Below are 25041 nucleotides of genomic sequence, written 5' to 3'. Positions count from 1 at the left end.
CTCAATTTTTTGTGGGATTTATATTTTATGTACTTATTTTCCATTTATTTTATCTTTTGCGAATCATGGCTTAGAGAGGATGAAGAAAAAACCAGAACGATATTGAACATTAACTACATTATTTTTCTACCGAAGTTAAACCAAATTATTTTTGATATATTTGCGGGGTGATGCAAATAATTGTTCGTAGTGGTGATGCAGACATATTTTGAATGACCATTATTATTATTAAATCTTTACATAACATCCTTTGGTTAAAAAAAAAAAAACAGAGGCCAAACCAGGCACATATTAGGTGCACGAGCATTGAGTGTGTTATATGGGATTCGAATTATCCACTGTTACAGTATGACATTTAAAATCGATGATCCATATTGTACAATATATTTAATTTTATTGAAGTATAATTTTAATAGTTCGATTTCAAGTCAATAGCTGAGATCTTCTATTGTTGACAAATTGTGTGATCCTACAATTGTTTTGTCCCAAAGAAACTTCCCCTTAACTCTACCATACCCTACACCATATCACATAATACCGTGTTGCTTGATAATTCATTACGAGATCAGTTTCTATATTGAATAATATAATTTTTTTATATATATGTATCTAATTAAATCACATTATTTTATTATTTTGCTGCATAAATATTAACTTCTAAAGCATCTTATATATATACTGAGTTATAATTAGATGCATGTAAAGGAAAAATACCTTAAAAAGTAGATGTAAATTAAATACATACAATAATAATCAATCAAAATATTTGCGACAACCCATGAACTACACTTGACAACATAACAATAGACTCATGTAATCTTGCAATTGACTAAACTAGATAATAAAAGAATGTGACTCAAAAATAGAAAATTTCAAAAGGTCCTTTTTTTTTCTTTCACAACGTAATGACAAAATGACAAAAGATCCTTCAAGTCACATGCAGCCTTTCAATTCATCACCCAAAACATCAATTATTTTCCATTTTAATTCCATGAGGTCGACGAAAGTATTTTAATTTCTACGAAAACTTTTTAAAATTTAATACCGTAATACTATTATATTTTGAATAAATTTTGTTTGGGTTGAAATTAAATAATCTCCCAGAAATATTAATTACTTAAATTAAAATAAAATATAAACCAAAACAAAAGTCGAAGGAGAAAGGAAGAATAGAATTGGAGAGTAATTTTGAAAAATTTGTCATTTGTGCGATTCTTCCACGGCGTAGGAAACGATAATTGGTTTTCAAAATTTGCAAACGACGTCGTTTCTGATTGTTTCTCCGGCAATGGTCGACGACAAATCTCCCTCCGCGGTATTGGGCAACAGAGACAGAGATCGGGAGCTTCTCATCCCCGTCGCTGATGCCGGCGTTGACACCGATGCTTCCAGACCATCGCCTTCCTCCTCTTCCATGCATCATACCGGTCGCGAGGTACTTTAGGGTTTTAATTGCTTTATGCGGTGGAATTTTTAAGCATTTGATTTATCTAGATTTTGTGTGTTAGCGTTGAATTTGTTAGTATCAGCAATTTCTTTTACTTTTTTTGTGACTGCTTTTAGGGATGATTTACATTTCAATGGAAATTATTGCTTTTCATATAACTGGATCAACTTGTTGTTACCTTTAAACTAAGGGCACAAAAGCTAGTTCTTACCTCTTTTGAACATTCATACCAAATTACCAATTTAAATAGTGCAATTGTATTTAACCCTCTCTTCTTCATTGATTCATTATTTGTTAAAAAATATTTGATTAATGTAATTTTGCAAAAACTGAAACTGAAGCTGATTTTATCAACAGTATGAGCTGGAGCTTTAAATTTCACATGGAATGTTATGTGTTTTCGTGAAATTCTGACTTTGTTTCTGTCTGACATTTGGCCTTTTTTCTTCCGTGTTGGTTTGTAGACTTTTATCAAGGTTGTTAGGAGCTGGGCATCAAAAAAGTTCATGACTGGATGGTGCGTATCACTTTACTCAACCTAATCTGTTTCCGTTCACGACATGGATATATGCCATGTCATTGTGCATTCATACATATCAAACTAGTTCATGCGTGACACTATGATATTTCATTATCTTATTATTATTATTATTTCCTGAAGAAAGATGTGCTTTTGACTTTTTGTCTCTTATTCTTTTAGCTACGTTAAATTTCTGCTGCCAACTTATAGTATTGATGTTTGTGTCTTGAACTGCAAGTTAACATACATTGTAGTTACGCCTCCCTTTTCTATTAGGATATGAAACATTTTGGCAGTAATGTATTCAAAGTGGTATTCCAAATTTAATGGGGAAGGGGAATCGTAATTGAATAAAACCTATATGTGACATCTTATTAGCATGCAACTATATGTGACCACGACTCATTAGCATGCAACTATATGTGACATCTTTTATGCTGTCATTTAAGACTTAGGGGAGATTTGTTTAAACAGTTTAGTTGAACACTTATTAAATGAGAGCTTATGTATAAGCGATTTCTACAATCAAAGAGTGATTAAGGGTAAACTATTTATCAGCTAAAAGCAAATTTAAGAAATAAACTGCCTGGAGGAGTTTATGAAACAAGCTTAAAACATCTTATGGACATACCATAAGGTGTTTATAAGCTCTTCCAAATATGTATACAATAATGTAAGCTCAAATAAGTTCTTTCGAACACCCTCAAATCTGATATGTGCATTATTACATATATAATGGCATTAGCAGCTGAATGTTATGAGTTTTTTGTTAATGTGTTTTGTTGAATTAACGATAGCTCTTTTATTTTATTGAAGTGTCATTCTTCTTCCAATTGCAATCACCTTCTACATAACATGGTGGTTCATTCATTTTGTGGATGGGTTTTTTTCTCCGATCTATGCTCAACTTGGAATTGACATCTTTGGTAAGTGCTTCTATTTTATTGTACACTATACACCTTTATTATTTTCCCCATAAGGTCAGTACAGTATGATTATTCAATTTATTGGATTAAACATTTTCTTAATTATATATTGTTAATATTCATTTTATTTAGGTTTAGCTGTTTTTTTTGTATTTTGGGTTATTAGAAATAGAAATGTGCAATAGAGTTGCAAAAGAAATACAAATTTCTACGTGGAAAATAGAAATTTTATTGGCTTTTGTTGTCTGTTTCTAACTTATTAGGCCACTTACTAGATGTCATGGTAGCATTAAATATGTTGAAGTAATTGTTAACACTTCTTGGTCAGGTCTTGGGTTCATAACATCCATAACCTTCATCTTCTTGGTTGGGGTTTTCATGTCTTCATGGCTGGGTGCATCTGTCCTGGGACTTGGAGAGTGGTTTATCAAGCGAATGCCTCTTGTTCGTCATATCTATAATGCCTCTAAGCAGATTAGTGCTGCTATATCACCAGGTATGTTTGCCAACATCTTTTTTTTTCAACATCTTACTCATTGTGACGATGTCAATGTAAATTGATGGTTGGTAAGAACTGATTATCTTAACATGTGTTGCCACAGATCAAAATTCACAAGCCTTCAAAGAAGTAGCTATCATTCGACATCCACGTGTTGGGGAATATGCCTTTGGATTCATCACCTCATCTGTTGTCCTTCAGGTTTCTGAAAGAATTCTACATTTGGCAGCTTATAAGCTCTGATTTTTTATTTTTTTCACAATGCCTTAAATAAGTGTTTCACTATTTTTCTATGATTGTTTTTAGTGCCCATAGTTGAACAGGGGGCCAAGTTATGGATTATGCAGAAAAAAAAAGCCTCATATATGGCTTGTAAGGGAAAACAAAAAATTAGGAGGGCAGAATGAGTACTATGGTAGGAGAGTTATGTAGTAATTTAATTATGTTGTAGGGAAATTATATGGTAGAACAATTATATAGCAGTTATTTAATTTTATGTGTAGTTATAGAAAGGATTTGCAGCTGTTTCTGGTATGCATTCTTTTTTTCCTTTGTGTAAGGCTGAGAATTGGTTTCTCAAAGGAGAGTCTTGGCTCTAAAGCTGGTAGGGAAATTCATCCACAATTGTGATAGATAGCCCCCTTAGTTAGTTAGTTGAGGGCTGGAATAATTAGAGAAATAAGGCGTCTTGTCTTTAAATAAACTCAAAGTTTTGCAATTATCTATCGCTGTAATTGGGGTTTATCTCTATCAATTGGTACAAGAGTTCATGACCTTGGGCACCAAAATTCATGGTGCAAAAAAGATGGAGGGACATTTGGAAGTCTGGAAAAAGGGGTTTGAGGCTTGGAGCGGAGAAGCATTAATGAAGAGTTTTTTAGTCATAATCAACAGGAACTGCCAGAAGCTCGGATGAGGATAGCTGAAGAGATGCTAGAGAGGGTTAATGTCGGGAAGCATTGAGACAAGAAGTTTGTAGGATCAACAACCTCAGGGACAATCCACAAAACGACGGAGGATGTGGGAGAGAAGGTCCATGGATGGGCTAACAGGCTTTAACAAGTTCGGAAGGTACTTCCACATTAAAAGGGCACTAAATGAGAAAGGATTACTGGCTGTAATTGTTGACCTTGGAAGGACGTGCTCTGAGTTGGTAACAATGGTGGGGCTTGCTCTCCCAATCTTACTTTATGGAGCATAGACCAAGACTATTTTAAGGAGTCTTGCACTCCTAATCCACCTCCAATCAAGGAATTCTGAGAGAAAATTGAGCTCTATGCAAGGCCTTTAAAGAGTATCAATGTAGGCTACTTGAAAGGAATTTTCTTGAAGGAGTTGAAGAAGAAATTGAGGTCAAGTTGAAGTTATAGAGTTTGGTTTCTTTGAGTGAATTGTTGGACAAGCCATAGGTCATAGACGAGAAGAATCTAACCATTGCTTTGGCAGGGGCAAGTTGGGTAATTCCAGAAGGAGAAGATGGTGGCAATCGACTCGTACGAGTTTACCTCATATTAAAATAATATCAAAAATAATATGTGCATGACTTGTATACTAATATAATACAATACATGAATCAATAATTCAAAATTTCAACTCAATTTAAAGGAAAAAACTAACATTAACAAAATCAAACTAACAAATAAGGAAATGAACCGAATGTGAAAATTGAGATGAAAAAATAAAGTACTTGGTCAAAAAAATTCTATGAATTTACATGAGTTTACCGAGTTCACTGCAAGTTCAGCTGGGTAACCTCGGTTTCATTTTTGAGTTTACCAAAATTCGAGTTTACCTCTGAGTTAACTCGAAATTGATACCTAAACTTGTGAAATCGTACGATTCCGCAAGTTAACTTGCGATTTTAACAACCTTGGGTCTCTACAGTGTAGTATCTCAAATTATGTGATGAGGTGAATGCCATGAAGGTGATGGTGTTGATTGATTATGGAGCCTTGCACAATTTCATTTTGTACAAGGTGGTTGAGGCCCTAATGCTGGTGACACCTCAGTTCTGGGTGAAGCTGGGAGATGAATACAAGGTGAAAGCCAAGGGAGTTTGGCAAGGTTTATGTGTACAGCTGCAAGGGCTACCGGTTCAACTAAATTTTGATTCATTTTCTTTGATCATTCTATATTTCGAAGTTGTATTTTATTTTGTACAAATCTGCAACTACAGATTCTTCACCTTGAGCGCAAGGTGAATGCTTTTTTTTTTTTTTGAGGTGGGGGTGGGGGGGTATTGATAAGTAACTCTCTTAGTTGATTAGTTAGTAGATGTGTTGCCTATGCATAAGAAGACTGTTGGAGAGGGCGAGATAATTAGTCATTTCTTAAAGAATTGGGGCCTTTGGGTATAGGGAGGTTTGCAGACTCTCGAAGTTCTGCAGTGTTCTGTCTCTGCAATTGGGGTTTTTCCCTATTTCATTCTAATAAAATACCATTTCCCATCGATTTATGTTGTTGATGCTTCCTGTTTTCCATCAATTTATGAGTATCCCTATTGCCTTTTATGTTCTTTTTTCTTGATTGGTTATCTTTAAAGCCATATAATATTGCAACATAACAATGCTATCATGTTCTTTTAAAGGTTAGTTATGTACTTCATAGTCAGTTGCCACGTTTCATGAATCCTCTTTCAAATTGCCTTCTAGATGTTAACTTGTGATCCATAGTATGGAATCATGGATCTACATGGATAAGCATTTGATGTATTATGTTTGACAAAACAGGTTTAGTTTTAATTAATGAAGATTTTCTGCAACTGTTGCAACTTTGAATAAATTCTTGAATTTAAATATATTATTTATATTACTATTCACAGAATTATACTGGAGATGAGGAGTTATGCTGCGTCTATGTTCCCACGAACCATCTTTATATTGGTGATATCTTTCTGGTAAACACCAAGGATGTCATTAGGCCAACCTTATCTGTCCGGGAAGGAATTGGTGAGTTGTCTAGTTTTCATAGTTTACTCAGACTTGAATTGTTTATGGATGGAAAAGCAAGCTCATAATAATTACTGTGTTATGTAATTGTTATGAAGATGGTATCTTTTTTATATGGGAACTACTTTCTGGGGCTTCCTTTGCTAATGCTAATGATGCGGTAAAAACAATATCATTGAACTTGTCCAGTATATTTTTAACATATGCTGTGTTTTGCAGAAATTGTCGTTTCTGGAGGCATGTCAATGCCGCAGATCCTATCAACGCTTGATTCACGTGCTACAGCAGAAATTAGTAGATCTGATAGAAGATGAAAGCAAAAGCATAGTTGTCCGATGAGTAGCTTATGTTGATTTATATGGAGCCATCAGAATGGCAATGCAACCAATATACGTTGCGAACGCAGGCATTTAATTCACATTGTTAAATTATGAGCAATTGTTAGATTCTGATGGTTTGTGTAACATTCATTTGTGTAATAGAATATAGTAGAAATTAGCGTTTGCTTCAAAATATAGTTCATAAGTACAGATTTACCACGTTCTACTGTTGCCGGAGTCGGAAATTTTTTTTACGTGTGCATAGTATGTGATCTTCAGTTGTTATAGCTGTTTAATTTTGTAGCGCTGATCACTGGCCGTCACCTTAATTTATGTTTTTTTGTGTTTTTTTCAATTCATTAGCCAGCCAGCTTCTTTTTTTGTTCAAATATTATCATTCTCATATATTTCCTAGCTAAAATTTGCATATATTTGAGTCTACTTAAAGGAGTTAGCTTCTCATGATGTGGTGTAATCAAGAAGGCACTTGAGATGTGTTATATTTTGTCTTATGACTCTTCAAACATGATTGTCTTTTGCAGATGAAATTTGGTGGATTCACCCATAAAGTTTTTTTTAAAAGTACACTATGATTATTAATTTATGTACTTGGGCAATGTTTCCCCGGTGGATTGAGGTATCACCACACGGTAACTGAATCTTCAAGTTGTAGCTTTGAAATATCAGGGTGAAAAGCTTCTTGAAATGTGAGGATATCAAATTCATACCACCATATATGGTGGATATATTACACTCAGAGCTGACGAGGGCGGAGAGTGTTTTGAATTGCTTGATGAAATGATTAAGAGACTTCTATCATACTTTCAAGTGGACGCATGAAAATTAATAGGGTAATTAAGAGACTTCTCAATTTTTTTTTATTTTTTATTAGATTTTAGTTTTTGGCGGTGTAAAATATATTACCAAATTTTAGTTTCTGTCGATATATTTGACAGTGGAGAAACAAAATTAAGGAGACATATGAGTATTCACTATTAATAAAATACATGTTAAGACTTAAAAAAAAATTAGATAATGTTAGAGCTGAGATCGATCCAACGATTATGCATACATGAAACTCCGAGATCAAAAGTTACTTAAAATAATTTATCACTTTTGCTTCCTGCACCCCTCATTTTTTTTGTAAATCCCAAATATCTAAAATACCCTTCCTTGTTTATTCACTTAACTCCTCATTTCTATCTTTATCATTTTCATCTTCATTAACCTAAAACCTTCGATCTTTTTCAATATTCATCTTCTTCAATCATTTTGATACATTTCATTTTCAATAATCTTGAATCATTTTCAACATCTTCATCATTATAGTGACTCAACTCAACTAGGTATGTACGTTGTTGTGTTTTGTAGTTTCAATTTTTTTTCAAAATCTGGGTTTCATACGTGAACTCAGTTCACGTAAGTTTACGTGAAATGAATTCACGTAGCTGATAAAATTAAGAAAATGCAGATGCTACGTGATTTAGGTTTACGTAAACGTATATGATTTAAGATTGCGTACATCAATGGAATTTAAGAATTCATATGAGCTACGTGAACTGAGTTAACGTATGTGTACGTGAACTCAATTCACGTAGCAAATATGTGAATTGAATTCAAGTACACATACGTGAACTCAGTTCAGGTGAAAGTCAGTTTTTTGAAACATCTAAGTCATACGTGAACTGAACTCACGTATTTATAGTTGAATTCAATTCACGTATTTGCTACGTGAATTGAATTCAAGTACACATACGTAAACCCAGTTCACGTGAAGGTCAATTTTTCGAAACATCTGAGTCATACGTGAACTCAGTTCACGTATGTGTAGTTGAATTCAATTCACGTATTTGTTATGTAAACTGAGTTCATGTATACATACGTTAACTCAGTTCACAACCATTCAAAAAAAATCATTGCTTACTTGATTGAAGATGATTGAAGTGATGAAGGTGTTCAAGATGATGAAGGTGTTGAAGATGATGTAGGTGTTGAAGATGATGAAGGTGTTGAAAATGATTCAAGAATGTTGAAGATGATCGAAGATGGCAAAAATGATTCACGATAGAAGATGAAGGTGTTAGGTTAATTAAGATGAAGATGATAAAGATAGAAATGATGGGTTAATTGAATAAAGAGGGAATGGTAGTTTGGATTTATAAAAAGAGTGAGGGGTGTGGGAAGCAAAATGTGAGGGGTGTAGAAAGGAAAAGTGATAATTTATTAGTGCCACTCTTACCATAAGATACAACATATTTTTAGTAGTTTATAACATTAATACTTTAGAGTTAAAAAGGGACTTGTAGGTAAATTACATGAGAATTGCTTTCAGTTTAAAGATTATGTGTTATGTTTATGCACACTAGGAGTATTCACGTCCAAATTAAAAATAAAAAAACTACAAATCAATCTAAAAAGAAGCTGAAAATCATATAAAACGGATTTTCTATAAATATTTTTAGACCTCATGAAAACTATTTGGATGAAATTAAATTTTGCACAATTTTTTAAAATTGAACTAGACTCATAACTTTTATTAGTTATTTATATGTTTAAAACAAATAAATTCATTCCAATTCATTCACAATACAAAGTGTGAATGTATTACACTAATTCATTCACAATCGAAAGTGTGAATGTTACGTCAAACATAAATTGTTTGTCCAAATATAAATTGATTGTGGTCTAGATGATTTAAAAAAGCGTTCTTTAAATAATATCTAACTTCAAATGCGTGACAACTATAGTATCATAAAAAAATTTATTTATATTTTTAATTATTAAATAATAAAAGACACGTTAGTTTTGCTTTTTCTTTTTTTCTTTGTTTGAGTAAAGAAGAATAAAATTATAAATAAAATAATTTTATAAACAAAAAGTAAAATTGGAAGAAACTATTTACACCAAAAAGGTTCACGTCTCCTTGTTAGGTATAGAAAATTTAATATTTAATCGGATAGATAAAATTATAAACTAAATAATTTAAGTAAACAGTAAAATTTAAATGAGAAAAAGACACCAAAAGTTGATATTCTTAAAAAAAAATTAATGCTATATTAATATAATATTTGTTGATATTTGGTTTTAAGTAAGAAATCTCTATTTTTTTTTTAACAATACGATTGTCAAGATAATGAAATTAATCATCTCATTGTAAAAATAACTTTAAAATTTTAATAAATATGTTCACCTATAATACATTTTAAAAGAGTTGGTTTCTAGTTTAACGATAGTGTTGTAAATTTTAAAAGGGTATGTCTCTATTTTAATGATAGTATTGCAAAATTTTATCTCTTATTTAAAATGTTAAGGTTCTCGACTTTTTGTATAAGTGTATATATTTTTTTAAAAAATTCCTTAATTACCCTACTTTAAAAATTATTTTCTCAAATGTTCAACTTTTTTTTTTCAATAGGATGTCGTTCTTTGAGGAAGCGACCACCAAAAAACCAATTTTTTGAAATTCAATAAAAGGTCGTGACATTCTATTGAGTTTAAAAAAAAAAATACTCAGTTAGAAGTCCCCTACTCGAAAAACGACCTTCTATTAAGTTTTAAAAAATTGGTCTTCGGTAGTCGCTTCCCCAAAAAACGACCTTCTATTGAAAAAAAAAAAAGTAGGACATTTAGAAAAATAATTTATCTTAAATATTTTACTTGTTTTTTAACATAGTCAAAGAAAATAATGTTCCAAGCTTTGTTAAATGACCAAATAATCACTATTATCATATCTAATAAATACATATGAGAAAAAGAACTATATATTAATAAATATAAAATAATTTTACATTATTATTTAATATAAACTATTAATATATGATTATATTATTTAATTGTAATTTTTATCATTCAAACAATTAAAACTGTTTGTAAGACGATGTATCACCGTTAAATCTAATATACATAAACAAAAATTGACCAAATAAATTGGATATACTTAATTAAAAATTTATTTTATTTTAAAAATTTGAATCAATGCCGAACGAGGACACCTTCAGTGCCGCACAAAAATTACTGGGCCTAGTATGTTTGCGTTGAGTGTTATTTGGCGGCGCAGGTTAAGGAACGGCGCACTCTCCGCACATTATAGAAATCACTATTTTGACCGTTTCACCCAAAACCCTAGCCTCACACCCTACTCTTTATAAGCACCTCTCTGCCCTCTTTCTCAATGTATCGAATTAGGGTTTCTCACCGCCGCTTAAATCACCATCCCCTTCTCCCATTTTAGCTACCCGTTATAATTACTGTTCTTTCATTTGTTTTGTTCATTCTTTATACAAACATCGAATTCAAAGGTGACAATGACGACTCTATGTGATTAGGTCTCGTTCGTCGTAATTGGCCAAATCGGCCTTGCCGACCATCCTGTTATATCACCACCCATATTCTGAGTCCCTTTTTTATCATCCAAATCTTTTTAATTTTCAATTTGATCTTGTTATTTTTTTATTATTTATTCTAATTGAAATTTCTTGCTTTTTGTGTATCATGTTGTTTTTTCAAATGGCCAATGATTAAAAAAATTAATTAAGACAAGCATATGTCTGAATTAATTCATGTTGAAAAACCTAATCTTCTCTATGAGGCCCTTGATCTTTCTTGTTTATCGTTAATTCCGTTATTTTTAAGATCTGTGCATTCAATGTTTTTGAATCTTTGCCTTCTCAGGTTGTTATTTCAAATTTGTTTGCATTAGTCTTCCAATGATGATATCAAGGGAAAATATGTTAGTATGAATTTTAATGATTACTATACCTATACTGCCTTCCTTCTGAGGTTTTGTTTATTTTGTTTTTAGTTTTGTAATTAATTAAAATGATTTGTTGTTGTTAACGTTGGAGGGTCATGTGATGATCATAAGCATAGTTCAACTGATCTATTTGTGATTAAACATAAATTTTTAGTCTTTCGCTCCTATCTGATGACCCCTTACTATTAACTAACAATATTATTTGGTTTTATGGACTGTATTTGTAAAGTTTGTGCTTGTTGTCATTGTATTAATAGCTAATTGCACTTTTTGGGACTATTCGTCTGCCCTGCAAGCAGTATAACTGAGTGCTTTTGGGAAGAAGACGTCCCTCATATGTAACTTATCCATCTGTTCACTTTGTCAGCTCTCTATTTCAATATTTTGCTGATCATTTAATGATGGAATATTTTTTTGCAATTATTTTAGTTATTCGAATTTTTATCACTATATGAACCTGAATTTACTTTGTAATTTTTTTATCTGTCTTTGATTAATTGTCGTCTGTGATGATATCTTTAAGGCTTGTTTCTCAAAACATTCGCAGTGGCCGCCCAAGAGCTTTCGCCTACGCCAGGCTTGAGAGCTAATGCTGTTTTATCCTTCCTTGGATGTCTGAGACGAATTGAACAATCTGTCTTGTTATTTATGCCCTAAACAGTCTATTTTAAATAAAATCTGTTAAGAGTGTTTGTTTGATCATATTCATAGGTGTACTAAAAATACAAAATTTGAGTAGGTATATTTGATGTGCAATTTTCCTACACTTGTTTGATGTTAGTTGTTAATATGTAAATTGCTCAATGATGATAAATCCAAAGGCTTGTTTCTCAAAACATTCGCAGTGGCCGCCTAAGAGCTTTCGCCTTCGCCAGGCTTGAGAGTTAATGCTGCTTTATCCTTCCTTGGATGTCTGAGACACTCTTTTATTGTTAGATAGTGTGTTTATCGGTTATTCTTGTATGTCTGACTCTTTTATCCTTTACTTGGATGACTGTTGCTTGATATTTTATGCTATGTTTTGCGGTATTTGTTTTCGAGCTACCTTAATGTATTTTCATCCCAAAAGCTAATAATAACATCCCAATTATTACATACTAGATTGAATTCATTTCCAGCTATTTTAATGGATACAATTGAATATACTTTACATACTAGATTGATATCCAATTCAGTTATGTCGAGTTGTTGGTTGGACATATGTAAGTGGTTGGTTAGAAACAATGGCTGGACATGGTGGAATGTTGGAATGACTAAGTGAGGTGGTGAATATTGTTGTGGTACAGCGGATGGTTGATGGCGAGGATTGACTGGTGATATATGGGGATTGGCGGTAGAGTTATCAATGTTATTTGATCTAATAATTTTAAAATCATAGTCTTAATAGGTTTTGCCTTCATCAACTTTGAAATCCTTATGCCCAAAGTCAATTACATTCTAAATATCAAGAAGGACCAAAAAAAAGAACTTCTAGACTGTTCATCAATCTCTAAAAAGAAATCTAAAGCTCTTTTAAACACAAGAAATCTTATCAAGAGACAAATAAAAATAATTAAATAAATAAAATATATTGGGAAAAATACATTGCTTAATCACTTAGTCACTACAAAGAAAGAACTTCAAACAATAAATGTTATGGGCTACCCTTTCGATGCTTTGGGCAACCCTTGCCACGCTATGTCATAATTAGATGCATTATACCCAATTTCAAATTGGAGGGTCCAATTGGATGGTTGATCTGACATCAAAAGTAAAAATGACATCTTTTTGCTGAAGTATTTGATAAAGTGCCTATATAAACTTGAATGGCCAAGGAAAGAACAAATCTTGTGCATGGAAGAAAGGTAAGACAAACTCGAAATCACATCAATGTAGCAATGTTCAACCATGATATTTTTCATAATTCAGTACAAAGGTTAGTTTTAATGCATTTTTGCAAAATTTATCTAAACTATTCAAGCATGCATTGAACTAGGAACCAAATTAAATCATCAATGAAACTTCTATACAATTTTTTATGAAACCAGCGTAGATATTGATCACATGATCACACATCGTTGCAAGTGAATGTGGTCTTTTCTTGGTCTTCTAGTGCAATATGAATCTGAAAATTACTTTAAAAGCCATCAAGAAAACAATAATGTGACTTACCATCCAACCGTTCAAACATTTGATCAATGAACGATAAGGTAAAATGATTATTTCTAGTTGTTTGGTTTAGAATAATATAATTCTCATTTTTAACCACTATACATCCAATTTTCATAGGGATTACCGACACTAGAGTCACCCCCTACACTAGAGTCATCCAATCTATATATGCATATTTTAAAGTTTCAGGAAGTGGTTTAAGCTCTAGAGCCAGTGGCTTCTCAACGGAGGTTAGAACACTTGTGGTTGAAGCTAAGTCTCCAAAATCAATTATATTAATAGAAATATCATAAAAATGATCAACCTGTAGAGAAAACAACACATAGAGCACAATGGATTATATGTCCAAAAATCACAAGTATAAGTATCATCAAAATCAGACAGTGAAAAAAATGAGTAGCAAAGATATTGGGGGTACGTTTCATCAACCAAATTAGCCAACAATTCAATTTGAAAAATAGAATACTCTTTCATGGGATATTTCATAGCATCAAAGATATTAAATTTTGCAATGCTATCATCAAATTACATGGATAGAGTTCCAACATGAACCTTAATTTTTGTTTTAGTAGTTTTCAAGAATGGTTTGCCTAAGATGATAGGCGCCCTATTGAACTTAGTCTCTCCATCCATGTCCATAATGTAAAAATCTGCATGAAATATCAAGTCATTAACTCGAACAAGTACATCTTCCACCAGTCCAGTAGGGCGAACCTTGCTTCTGTTCACCAATTGAATGGTAACTTTTGTATTCTGTAAAAGTTCAAGAGCAAGATAGTTAAAAACAAATGTAGACATAACATTATTAGAAGCTCCTAAATCTAACATGACATTTTCAAATTGGCTATTGCTTGTGAAATATGTGTATCGGCCTAAAATTTCGAGTGTTCCTTGAATGCAATGGAAAATAGAAAAAATATTGGAAAATTCTTAAAAATAAAAATAAAAACAAAAATGGTCTTTGAAAACCAAATTTTGAGTTCGATAATCGATTATGCGTATGGAAGATATTAGCACTATATGACATCCGTTAAAAATATGGTTACGTATAATTAAATGTGCAAAATTAATATTAACTTAAATATATTTATTTTTTCTTATTATTAAATATGAATACCAATTTTTTTTTTTGAATGTGATTTTGAAATATTTGCGTGCTTAAGAAAAAGAAGACAACAAATATTAATATGCTTGACAATAGTGTAATCTTGCTCTTATGTATCTCTTGGTGCGATAGAGAAATCAAAACTACATAGTTGTTGGATAGAAAATACGATTGTGTTGAATGTTTTTTTTTAAAGATGTTTTGTTTTGGTGATAAAAAAATTATTTTGATGAAAAAAAGAGTTTGTTTGATTGCAATAATTATTTTGAAATACGAGTTTAAGGACCATCAAGTTATACAACACGTGTCTCAAAAAATTCAATTAAAAAGATGTCACAACTAGATAGTTATTTAAGAATTGTTTTATTATTTTGATGATAAAAGGAGAGCTTTAAAACCATCAAGTTGTACGACTTGTGTTATAACTACTCAAAGATTCAAAAAATATTACATCTTTTTAACTACTTTAAAATAATTTTTTGTATGATTATTAATTTATTAAAAATAAAAATGAGTTTCCAAAACTATCAAATTATCATAATTTATGTCATAATAACTTTTAATAAGATTTTATTTGATTTTATTTTTGAAAATAATTTTTGTAAGATTTAATGATTTAAAAACTAAAAATATGGTGAGTTGTTAAATACAAAAAGTGAAAGGTTGAGCCTAATTTGGGCGTTTTGTGGGAAGTGATAGGTCAGGAAGTTCAACTTTCAATACATTAACATAACAATAATTAAAGTTTCATTTTTAATTCTAAATAAATAAAATACCTCTTGAATTCGGAAGCTTAGTAAACGTAAAGGTAGCACCGGCGATGCATGGTGTTTGATGATGTTGTTGGGTGGGTAGATATAGTGACGATAAAAGATATTTCTTTTTGGTTTTATTTTTTCTCCTTTTATTTTTGTTAATCTTGAAATATATAGTTTTGATGATGGAGTTGAGTTGTTGTATCTTCACTACTCTCGTTCATATTTTCTCATAATTCTCCAATTTTTTGTTTTCCTTTTTTCCAGTTAAATCCCTTTTCCTTTTTTTTTATGCCAAATTTATTCTATATTACGAATCTATAAAAGATACAAAAAAATACACTTATCACTTGTTGATTTCAATTTTATAGATTCAAATGATGAATCTATGTATACATGAGATAAAATCGAGCTTTTAGTTTTTTATTGTTTTGCGGTAAACATAAAACAACCTCATGTAACTAAAGAAAAATGTGGTTCATATTTTTTATTGAGGGTAGCATATGATGACCTTAATAGGATAAAAGAAGAAAAATATAAATAAATAAACAAAAACTAAAAAATAAAGGTGGGAGAGTTGCTTCTTGCAGCATAAAAAATGGGGGGAGCTGAAGGAAACATGTTAAAGAAAAAGGGGTATAGTAGACGTGTAGTAGGAAAAAATATACTTTTCATTTTTTATTTTTTTGTGCTAATGATAATGGGAGCTTAGATAAATATGTACTCAAAATTGAGTTAAATTTATAAAATAATATTTTTTTTATATATTTAATAATAATAATTGCAAAATTTTTATTAAACATATTATTACTTAGTTTTTGAAATTATTTTTAGTTGATCGGACAAAATTGATATACTACTACAATATGATATGGAATGAAAAAAGTCGTTGAATCTTTGCATTTCTGGGGCATAGGCTAAATGGGGCCTAAAACATTGTGCCATATGTTTACCCTTTCACTATCATTTAACTTTCTTGTGCACAACGTTTTTAGAAATTTGGCATATCTTGGAATCTATTTAATTGCTTCAAGGAGAGAAATGTTCACTTCCACCTTTCTAAATGTATCCAAGATCTCCTTGTCCCTATCTACCTCATCATTTTTCTTAATCTTCACGGCCCTTTGAGGGAAATAAAATGGTATATCTTGCTCAACATTAATAAGCTCGAGTACTAGAATGTCCTTAACAACTTTGTTATTTTTCACAGTAACAGTTCCAAGTTCAGGTACCTTTGGTATTTCAACTGTTTTTTCAAACCTCAAGATAATTGCATTGACATTAGGAACATTTGGATTTACTACTGACTGGGCAGGTAGTTGGCTTAACCCCTAAGTATGCATCTGATTAATGGAAGGGGCCAATTGTCCAATTCTGGTCTCCAAATTATGAATGGTGGAATATGTCCTTTGTTGAAATTGGATATTTTGGACAATCATTTGTTTGACAAGGTCTTCCAATGAAGGTGTGTTGTTATGTTGTAACGTGTTATTCTGCTGATGCACATTATTCTTTTGTTGCATAGATTGTTGTTGTGCAGATGAATTCTCCTATCTCAAGTTGGGATGGTTTCTCGAACAAGGATTGTACCAATTAGATGACATATCGTAGTTGAGTTGGGGATTGTATATGTTTGTTCCATATGCTTGAGGAGCATCAACAATCAAATCTTTCTACATTGTATGACATGAATTTGTAGGATGTTCTGCAAAAGTGCAAATGTCACAAACCTTTGTTGTGTGTGCTTTTCCTACTGCCAATTTTTTCACTAACGACGTAAGCTTGTAAAGTATTCTCTCTAGATTCTTGTGGGAAGAAACTTGAATTTCAGTCACTCCATTGTTAACATTATTGAATAGCTTCTAGTTGTAAATTATTAAGAATCAATGGACATGTTCTCAATCAAGGTTTTGCCGCTTCTGGGGTCTTATAGACAAGTGTTCCCCTACTAGCAACATCCAAGATGCTTTTATCCATAGGCAACAAGCCTTCATAAAAATATTGGACGAGCAATTGTTCATAAAATTTGGTGATGAGGGAAACTAGCCACTAATTTCTTGAATCTTTCCCAATACTCATGCAAGGATTCTCTGTCAATCTGCCTAACGCCACCTATTTTTAATTTTTTTTTTTTTTTTTTTTTTTTTTTTTTTTTTTTTTTTTTTTTTTTTTTTTTTTTTTTTTCTGATTGAAGCAATTATGGAGGCAGCGAATAAATTTTCTAGGAATAACTTATTTAGACCAGTCCTTGGCAACATCTTGAAGTGAGAATGGGAAGACTCTCATCTTGATATGGTCATTTGTGACTCCTTGAGACTTCATGGTAGAACACACAATGTGGAAGTCCTTCAAGTGTTTGTGAGGATCCTCATCTGCAAGACCATTAAACTTTGGAAGCAAGTGTATTAAACCAAATTTAAGTTTAAATGGTACAATACCTTTAGGATATTCAATACAGAATGCATTATAAGTGACATCAAGTGAAACAAGTTGTCTTAAGGTTCTATTATTCATATCATCTATATTAGGATTAATGAACTCACACTCAAAATCAAAGTCAAATAAGGTATGACTGAACACATAATCATTTTCACTACCTAACTTATTTGCACTAGAAGTTCTATTAAATCTACGAAGTAAATAAAAAGTCCTATCTATTTCAGGATCACGGGGATGCAGATTCATATAACAGACCATAATCATGCATCGCGAGAGTATAACAATGCAATGCAACAACACAATTATGAAAATTCCAATAATGTCCCTATTATTAAAATTGAAGTGTAAAATGAAAAACTCTATCAAATAAAATCCAAAAAAATTGTAAAAATCAAATAAACATAACCCACATTTTTTTGGATTTTTTTGTTGAGAATATGAAAAATAAAAAAAATTATAAAAGTGGTCTAAACGAAAAAATTTATGACAATATGAGATTTTGTTTTGTGATTTTCTAGCAAAAATTAGGGGCAATCCGAGAGAGTCGCATGAAAACTGATTTTTTTGACTAGCAAAGTGCCTATACGAGCTAGCAACAAGCCTACACGATCTGTAGAGCAACAAAACACAAAAAAAAAAAAAAAAAAAAAAAAAAAAAAAAAAAAAAAAACTGTTAGGATGATAAGCAATGCTCTATTGTTATTAGAGATTCCCTGACAACGACGCCAAGTTGATTCGTTGTCGTACGCAGGTCAAATACGACTAATAAAACATAACATACGGGCACCAACTCGAGTTGTTTCTTAAATATTTCTGATTATATTAACTAAATTTAGAATAATTAAATTAAAAAGGCGAGTTTCGAATATAGTTTTAGACGTATTAAGAAAACGAATTACAATCATGTTAGAACGATTAATCCATTGATTCACAATAATCGATGTATTATAGTTAACGATCAAGCGTCGAAAAACTATAATTTATTTAATTTAGAAATCGAATTCTGTCAAATTAATTTTGTCAATCCTATTGAGATTCAAATTAAGTAATCATAATAACAATATAATCGAATAAAACAAAAGAAAATTAATATGTTAATTTATTAACATTATAAAATAAATCTCAAGGTCTTAATGAAATTCTGAAACAATAGATTAATTTGAGAAGTTTAGTCTTTTATCGAAAATGTTCTATTTATTCACAAATAAGAAAACAAGAAAACTCTAAGTATCTAAATCTATTTCTAAAAAGCAGAAATGAACTTCCCTAATATATATATATATATATTACTTAAATTTGGGCTAAAAACAATTGGACTAATACTAAAAATTATTACAAAAAGCTAAGATCACGTAATCTCCAGTTTAGACCTAGTAAAGTTTGGAATTGGACTTTTGTACTAGCTTAAAAGTTGTAACTCTGAATTTTAGTTTTTCAACGTCTGCTCGCATGTGCCAATCCGATATCTAGAGTTCAAGTTATGGTCTGGAGAGCGAACATAAATCAATATGCAAATAATAACATTAAAACTCAATTACGATCCAAAGTTTAGAAACATGCTAAAAAATTAATCTAAAGTATAAAGAACTTTCGAAATGTGATAGTATAAAATTAAAAACATGTGCCATAATTCATTGATCACACCTCATTTTCAATTCTTTTTATATGTAGTGGAATTTCGCTTATGAGATTGTAATTTAACTAGTACCATCTCACCAACATTCAAATGGATGTCCTTTCTATATTTGTCAATTTGGTGCTTCATAATTTATTGTTTTGTTGCTAAGTTGTATTTGAGATGATCCAACAACATGTCTCTAGTCCTCAATTGTTATCGGAGGTCTGGATGATTTGTGGGAGTGGTGATTAATCTTCTGGATGATTTGTGGTAGTGGCGATTAATCTTGTCAATGACAACACGACTTTATTTGATCTAGTCCTCAATTGTTGTAGTGTGGACAACACAACCGTTAAACACCTTTTTAATCTTTTTGTCTTCTTTAAAACACTTCATTCATTTGTCATTGGAAGTTGCTGGTGCATTAGTAAAGTCAAATGACATAACTAGTCGTTCATAGCAACTATGGTGATTCATAATGACAGTATTTTTGTCTATCTATGGGATCAATCAATACTTGGTGAAACCTAGACTTAAATCTAGTTTAGAAAAGTATTTAACTCCAAACAACTCATCAAATATTTCATCTACAATGGAATGAAAATGGGAGATTAATAAATAAAGGATGAAACCTAAAAAAAAATAAAAATGAAAGGCTGTGTTGCTCATTATTTTAAAAATAAATATTTTAATTTAAAAAACAAGTAAAATAATAATTATAGTATAATAAAAATAAATGATAATAATCGTCGTTCACTAACACATTTGAAAAATTAACTAAGTTTATTCTCCAACAACTACCTGAATAGCAGACAATATCTTAGTTAACAAATTTAATTATAAAAAATATTCTCAAGACTTTAAAAAAAATTATTATAAAGTTTAGCTAACTATACGAAATCATAAAAATCTTTAAATCTACTCTATGCACTAAAATAAGATTTTTTAAACAAAACTACATTTTTATAGAGATTTATTCCTTAACATTGAAATTGTGTATTTACCTCAAATGACCTCAATAAACACCTTTCACATAATGAGTACTCTTATCCTTCATTAATTCACTAACCCTAACACAAAAATCTTAACGATAAGTTATGATAAGTTATGTTTTTTGAGATGTCAAATTCATTTTATAGGTTTATGATATATGGGTGCAATTTGTGTTGTGGTGGAGGAGAATCAAGGAGAAAAAATATAAGAGAGGAGATGGGTGTAGTGTTGCTCCCGAGAGAGAATGAGAGAAAATGTTAAGTGGGAAAATGTAAGTTGGATGAAATTTGAGTTTTTTTTTTAATGAAATTGTGCGTTTCAATATCTTCTCCTAATGAAAATTCGTCCTCAAATTTATTTAATTTTTTTTGTTAACCACTATTAACCTTGAGTTTTAAAATAAGTGTGAGTATTTTGTATGTATGACTTTTTTGGATTTCCAAGTTGAATCTTCGTCGGATGGACCACGCCAAAGAACTTATTGAGTGAGAAGAAGATTTTAAACAAAATCTATATTTTTCTACTCTAAGTATCAAAATAAGATTTTAAACAAAATAAGATTTTTTTAGAGATTCATTTTTTAACATTAGAGTTGTGTATTTACTTCAAAGAATTTCAATAAACACCTTTCAAATAATGAGAAATTATATTTTTGATGTTAAATTTATTTTATAAATTGAGGATATATAGGTGCTAGGTGCAATTTATGTTGTTGGATGAGAAAAAGTAAGGAGAAATAAATAAATAAATAAAAGTGATCATTGATATAGAATACAAAGGTGGAATGAAATTTGTATTGTTTTATTTATTTATATTTATTTATTATCATTATTATTATTATTTATGTTTTTATTTATTTATGATGCTTTTCACTAGGTTTGATTATTCCTTGATGCAATATTTTATTTACCATTTTTTCTATTAGATCATTTTGACCGTACGAATTACATGTAAGGCTTTACTTTCACAAGATTGGACCGTGACATGGTCTTATTTACTTTGGAAAATTTTCAGCTATTCCTGTGAAGTTATACTCCTATCCAAAATTTTACTAAACTTATCATTTTATTTATTTTAAGTTATCTTTTAAATTTTTCGAAATACATATATATACTATAGAAAACTCAATTTAAGGTTACCTAAGTCAGGAAGTATTTTTAAAAACTGTAAATGTATTTTTAAAAAATTTATCAAATTTTTTTTACTTTTTTTTTAAACGAACATTTTAAATGTGTGTTTGATTCTACGGTAAAATTAACAAAATAATAGTATCTCATTTGAGTTTTTTATTTTAAAGAATAAAATCGAATTTTAATTTAAAAAGTGTGTGTAGGTGGGGGTATAACTTGGTGAAAATGGGTGTGGTGGTAAGCCTGAAAACATAATTGGGCCTGTGACCACAATTGTTAAGGTTTTCGGTTGAAACCCATCTCTAACTCTATTTATAACCACCTTTTCTTTACCATTTTTCTCAGTAGAGTTTCTCACCGCCGCTGAACTCACCATTCCCTTCTCCCACTTTCTCTTCTCGTTTTATTATTATTGTTCTTTCGATTTTGTGTTTATGCGAAACAACATTCATGGAAATTGAAGGTGACAATGATGACCCTATTTGATTAGGTCTCGTTCGTCGTAATTGGCCAAGTTGGCCTTGCCGATCATCCTCTTATATTCTGAGTCCCTTCTTTATCTTCCAAATATCTTCAATTTTAATTTAGATTAGGTTTTTCGTTTTTTATTTATTTATTTATTCAATTTTGTTTTTGTTCTTTTTTGCTAATGCTTGTGTTTTTCAATTGGCCAATGATTAAAATATTAATAAAGACAAGCATATGTCCGAATTTATTCATGTTGAAAAACCTACTTTTTGTATGAGGCCGTTGATAACTCTCTTTTAATTTTTGCATGTTCTATTTTTTTTGTATTTAATGTTTTTGATTTGTCTTCTCAGATGGTTTTTAACAGTAATTTGCACTGTTCCAATAGTGAAGCCAAAGGGAAAATATGTAAAGATGAAGTTTGATGATTACTATGCCTTCATTCTGAGATTTTTTATTTTTATTTAATTTTGATTATTGTTTTTGAGTTTGATTAATTCTCCTTGAGATTGACACCATTTATTCTTGTTACCGTTGGGGGGTCATGTGATGATCAAAAGCATAGTTCAACTGATCTATTCATGATTATACAAATTTATAGTCTTTCGCTCCTATCTGATGACTCCTCCATTAAACTAACAACACAATTTGGTTTTGTGAACTCTTTGTTTTATGTATTTTAAGTTTTTCAAAATCATTTTAATTTATTTTTTCTCTTTTCTTGATTATAATGCAAATTATTAGCGGTTAAGCTGCATGTTGGTAAATCCTTGTGGTGTGGATTTGTTTCTGTTTTCAATTTTTAGGACTAACCTTTCTCAACATTATATTGATCATATAAGGATGAAATATTGTTTCCAATTCTGATCTCTTTTATGTTGTAGTTTTTCTTATCCATGTTTGATTAATTGTCGTCTGTGATGATATCATTTGAGGCTTGTTTCTCAAAACATTCGCAGTGGCCGCCTAAGAGCTTTCGCCTACGCCAGGCTTGAGAGCTAATGCTGTTTTATCCTTCCTTGGATGTCTGAGACGATTTGACTAATGGATATTATTATATCAGCTATTATAACTTTTAATAGCAAAAGTAATAATGTAGTGATCATAGTATGTGTGGTAAAGTTACATTTTATGCTTCACAAAATTCAATTTAATAGTGTAGTGGAGCTACATTTGTTGTCTATTTGCACAATTTTCCTGCACTTGTGTGATGTTAGTTGTTAATTTGTAAATTGTTCAATGATGATAAATCCAAAGGCTTGTTTCTCAAAACATTCGCAGTGGCCGCCTAAGAGCTTTCGCCTTCGCCAGGCTTGAGAGTTAATGCTGCTTTATCCTTCCTTGGATGTCTGAGACACCCTTTTATTGTTAGATAGTTACTGTTTTAATTGTTTTATTCTCATCTCTTTGACTCTTTGATTACCTCAATCATCCCTAGTGCTGCTTTTATGAAAACTTTGAATTCTTATACTTTTGGAACTATAGTATGTTTTCATAGTTTTTTATGTTATTATTCACTAGTCAATGTGTTCCAACTGATGTGACTGTGACACATTTCCTAATATTAGTCTTGATCGATGTAACTGAATATGATACAAAATGGTTCCATTTTGTTTCATATTTTGTTGCAATCGACCAGGACTACTAATTGATTGTAACAAAATATTATGTTTGTGAAAAATTCCCCCCTTTGGTTTCTCTTATTGTCCAACTGATACTCTATCATTCGATAAGTGTACACTACTTGTCTGATGCCCTACCTCTAAATGTAGGGCAATAGGTTTTCTTGATTTTAACATAGGTGGCCTAGACATGGCGTAGTAATACCAGGGGTAATTTGTTAAATGTTTAGTGTCCTATTTGAGTATTCCATTTATGTCATTTACAAGAATTGTCATTTATTCTTGACTATGTGTAGGCTATCAGGTCTCATTTAAATTGAAGGTGACAATGACGACTCTATGTGATTAGGTCTCGTTCGTCGTAATTGGCCAAATCGGCCTTGCCGACCATCCTGTTATATCACCACCCATATTCTGAGTCCCTTCTTTTTGACATTGACGTTTTCAATTCAAATTTTGATTTTCTGCTTATGATATTTTACAGTTCTTTGCTTGTAATGTATCTTTTCTCAAATTGCCAATGATTATAAAATAAATTAAGACAAGCATATGTCCGAATTTATTTATGTTGAAAAAACTAATCTTCTCTATGAGGCCGTTTGTTTCTCTCTTTTTCTAAGGTTGAATTTTGTCTTCTCAGGTTGTTTTTTAATAGTTTGCACTGTTGTTCCAATGATGAAATCAAGGGAAAATATGTAAAGTATGATCTTTGCTGATTACTATACCTATACTGCCTTCCTTCTGAGGTTTTTTATTTTTATTCATTTTGTTTATTATTTTTTTTATTTATGCTCCTTGAGATTGACCCTAAATATTCTTGTTATCATTGGAGGGTCATATGATGATCATATGCATAGTTCAACTGATCTATTTGTGATTATACAAATTTTTAGTCTTTCGCTCCTATCTGATGACTCCTTCATGTAAACTAGCAAACATAGTTTGGTTTTGTGAACTGTTTTTGTGTCATGTATTTTGGTTTGTGTTTTTCAAAATTGATTAAAGTTTTTATCTGTTTTCTTCGATTATAAAGCAGTTCGTTAGAACTTAAGCACTTCAGCTGCTGGTTGATAGTTCCTTGTTAATTTCCCATTTTTAAGTGCAATATTTCATCAGTTTCATGTTGTAGTGTTTGATATATCTTTGATTAATTGTCGTCTGTGATGATATCTTTAAGGCTTGTTTCTCAAAACATTCGCAGTGGCCGCCCAAGAGCTTTCGCCTACGCCAGGCTTGAGAGCTAATGCTGTTTTATCATTCCTTGGATGTCTGAGACGAATTGATGAATCTATTTTATCATTATTATGTTCTAAACAGTCTATTTGAACTAAAGTCTGTTATTATCAT

General features: G+C 31.0%; 1 protein-coding gene and 14 non-coding genes across 15 annotated transcripts; all 15 read left to right on the top strand.

The window, feature by feature from the left end:
• Window positions 1–1066: 1066 nt before the first annotated feature.
• Window positions 1067–7015, top strand: LOC101498085 (protein LIKE COV 1-like). Its single transcript, XM_004503387.4, has 7 exons — window positions 1067–1435; window positions 1912–1964; window positions 2784–2893; window positions 3222–3389; window positions 3496–3593; window positions 6214–6340; window positions 6560–7015. The coding sequence occupies exons 1-7, from the start codon at window positions 1289–1291 to the stop codon at window positions 6652–6654; spliced, it is 798 nt and encodes a 265-aa protein (XP_004503444.1). The 5' UTR covers window positions 1067–1288; the 3' UTR covers window positions 6655–7015.
• Window positions 7016–10959: 3944 nt separating this feature from the next.
• LOC113787332 (small nucleolar RNA Z43) lies at window positions 10960–11058 on the top strand. The gene has a single exon (XR_003473840.1). It is a non-coding gene; the product is annotated as a small nucleolar RNA Z43 (small nucleolar RNA).
• A 303-nt stretch (window positions 11059–11361) lies between these two features.
• On the top strand, window positions 11362–11442 carry LOC113787348 (small nucleolar RNA U83). Its single transcript, XR_003473856.1, has one exon. It is a non-coding gene; the product is annotated as a small nucleolar RNA U83 (small nucleolar RNA).
• Window positions 11443–11501: 59 nt separating this feature from the next.
• On the top strand, window positions 11502–11593 carry LOC113787330 (small nucleolar RNA snR60/Z15/Z230/Z193/J17). Its single transcript, XR_003473836.1, has one exon. It is a non-coding gene; the product is annotated as a small nucleolar RNA snR60/Z15/Z230/Z193/J17 (small nucleolar RNA).
• A 128-nt stretch (window positions 11594–11721) lies between these two features.
• Window positions 11722–11825, top strand: LOC113787349 (small nucleolar RNA snoR99). Its single transcript, XR_003473857.1, has one exon. It is a non-coding gene; the product is annotated as a small nucleolar RNA snoR99 (small nucleolar RNA).
• An 89-nt stretch (window positions 11826–11914) lies between these two features.
• On the top strand, window positions 11915–12036 carry LOC113787424 (small nucleolar RNA SNORD14). Its single transcript, XR_003473928.1, has one exon. It is a non-coding gene; the product is annotated as a small nucleolar RNA SNORD14 (small nucleolar RNA).
• Window positions 12037–12211: 175 nt separating this feature from the next.
• On the top strand, window positions 12212–12334 carry LOC113787429 (small nucleolar RNA SNORD14). The gene has a single exon (XR_003473933.1). It is a non-coding gene; the product is annotated as a small nucleolar RNA SNORD14 (small nucleolar RNA).
• Window positions 12335–22068: 9734 nt separating this feature from the next.
• LOC113787334 (small nucleolar RNA Z43) lies at window positions 22069–22155 on the top strand. The gene has a single exon (XR_003473842.1). It is a non-coding gene; the product is annotated as a small nucleolar RNA Z43 (small nucleolar RNA).
• A 454-nt stretch (window positions 22156–22609) lies between these two features.
• LOC113787329 (small nucleolar RNA snR60/Z15/Z230/Z193/J17) lies at window positions 22610–22699 on the top strand. The gene has a single exon (XR_003473835.1). It is a non-coding gene; the product is annotated as a small nucleolar RNA snR60/Z15/Z230/Z193/J17 (small nucleolar RNA).
• A 285-nt stretch (window positions 22700–22984) lies between these two features.
• Window positions 22985–23107, top strand: LOC113787423 (small nucleolar RNA SNORD14). Its single transcript, XR_003473927.1, has one exon. It is a non-coding gene; the product is annotated as a small nucleolar RNA SNORD14 (small nucleolar RNA).
• A 198-nt stretch (window positions 23108–23305) lies between these two features.
• Window positions 23306–23429, top strand: LOC113787427 (small nucleolar RNA SNORD14). Its single transcript, XR_003473931.1, has one exon. It is a non-coding gene; the product is annotated as a small nucleolar RNA SNORD14 (small nucleolar RNA).
• A 588-nt stretch (window positions 23430–24017) lies between these two features.
• LOC105852242 (small nucleolar RNA Z43) lies at window positions 24018–24116 on the top strand. Its single transcript, XR_003473838.1, has one exon. It is a non-coding gene; the product is annotated as a small nucleolar RNA Z43 (small nucleolar RNA).
• A 245-nt stretch (window positions 24117–24361) lies between these two features.
• LOC113787347 (small nucleolar RNA U83) lies at window positions 24362–24443 on the top strand. Its single transcript, XR_003473855.1, has one exon. It is a non-coding gene; the product is annotated as a small nucleolar RNA U83 (small nucleolar RNA).
• Window positions 24444–24523: 80 nt separating this feature from the next.
• On the top strand, window positions 24524–24613 carry LOC113787327 (small nucleolar RNA snR60/Z15/Z230/Z193/J17). Its single transcript, XR_003473834.1, has one exon. It is a non-coding gene; the product is annotated as a small nucleolar RNA snR60/Z15/Z230/Z193/J17 (small nucleolar RNA).
• Window positions 24614–24849: 236 nt separating this feature from the next.
• On the top strand, window positions 24850–24971 carry LOC113787426 (small nucleolar RNA SNORD14). The gene has a single exon (XR_003473930.1). It is a non-coding gene; the product is annotated as a small nucleolar RNA SNORD14 (small nucleolar RNA).
• Window positions 24972–25041: the final 70 nt, after the last annotated feature.

The sequence above is a fragment of the Cicer arietinum genome, chromosome 6, assembly GCF_000331145.2.
Source record: "Cicer arietinum cultivar CDC Frontier isolate Library 1 chromosome 6, Cicar.CDCFrontier_v2.0, whole genome shotgun sequence".
Lineage (NCBI taxonomy): Eukaryota > Viridiplantae > Streptophyta > Magnoliopsida > Fabales > Fabaceae > Cicer > Cicer arietinum.
Note: the sequence above shows the minus strand (reverse complement) of the source record. Positions and strands in the feature narration are given on the sequence as shown.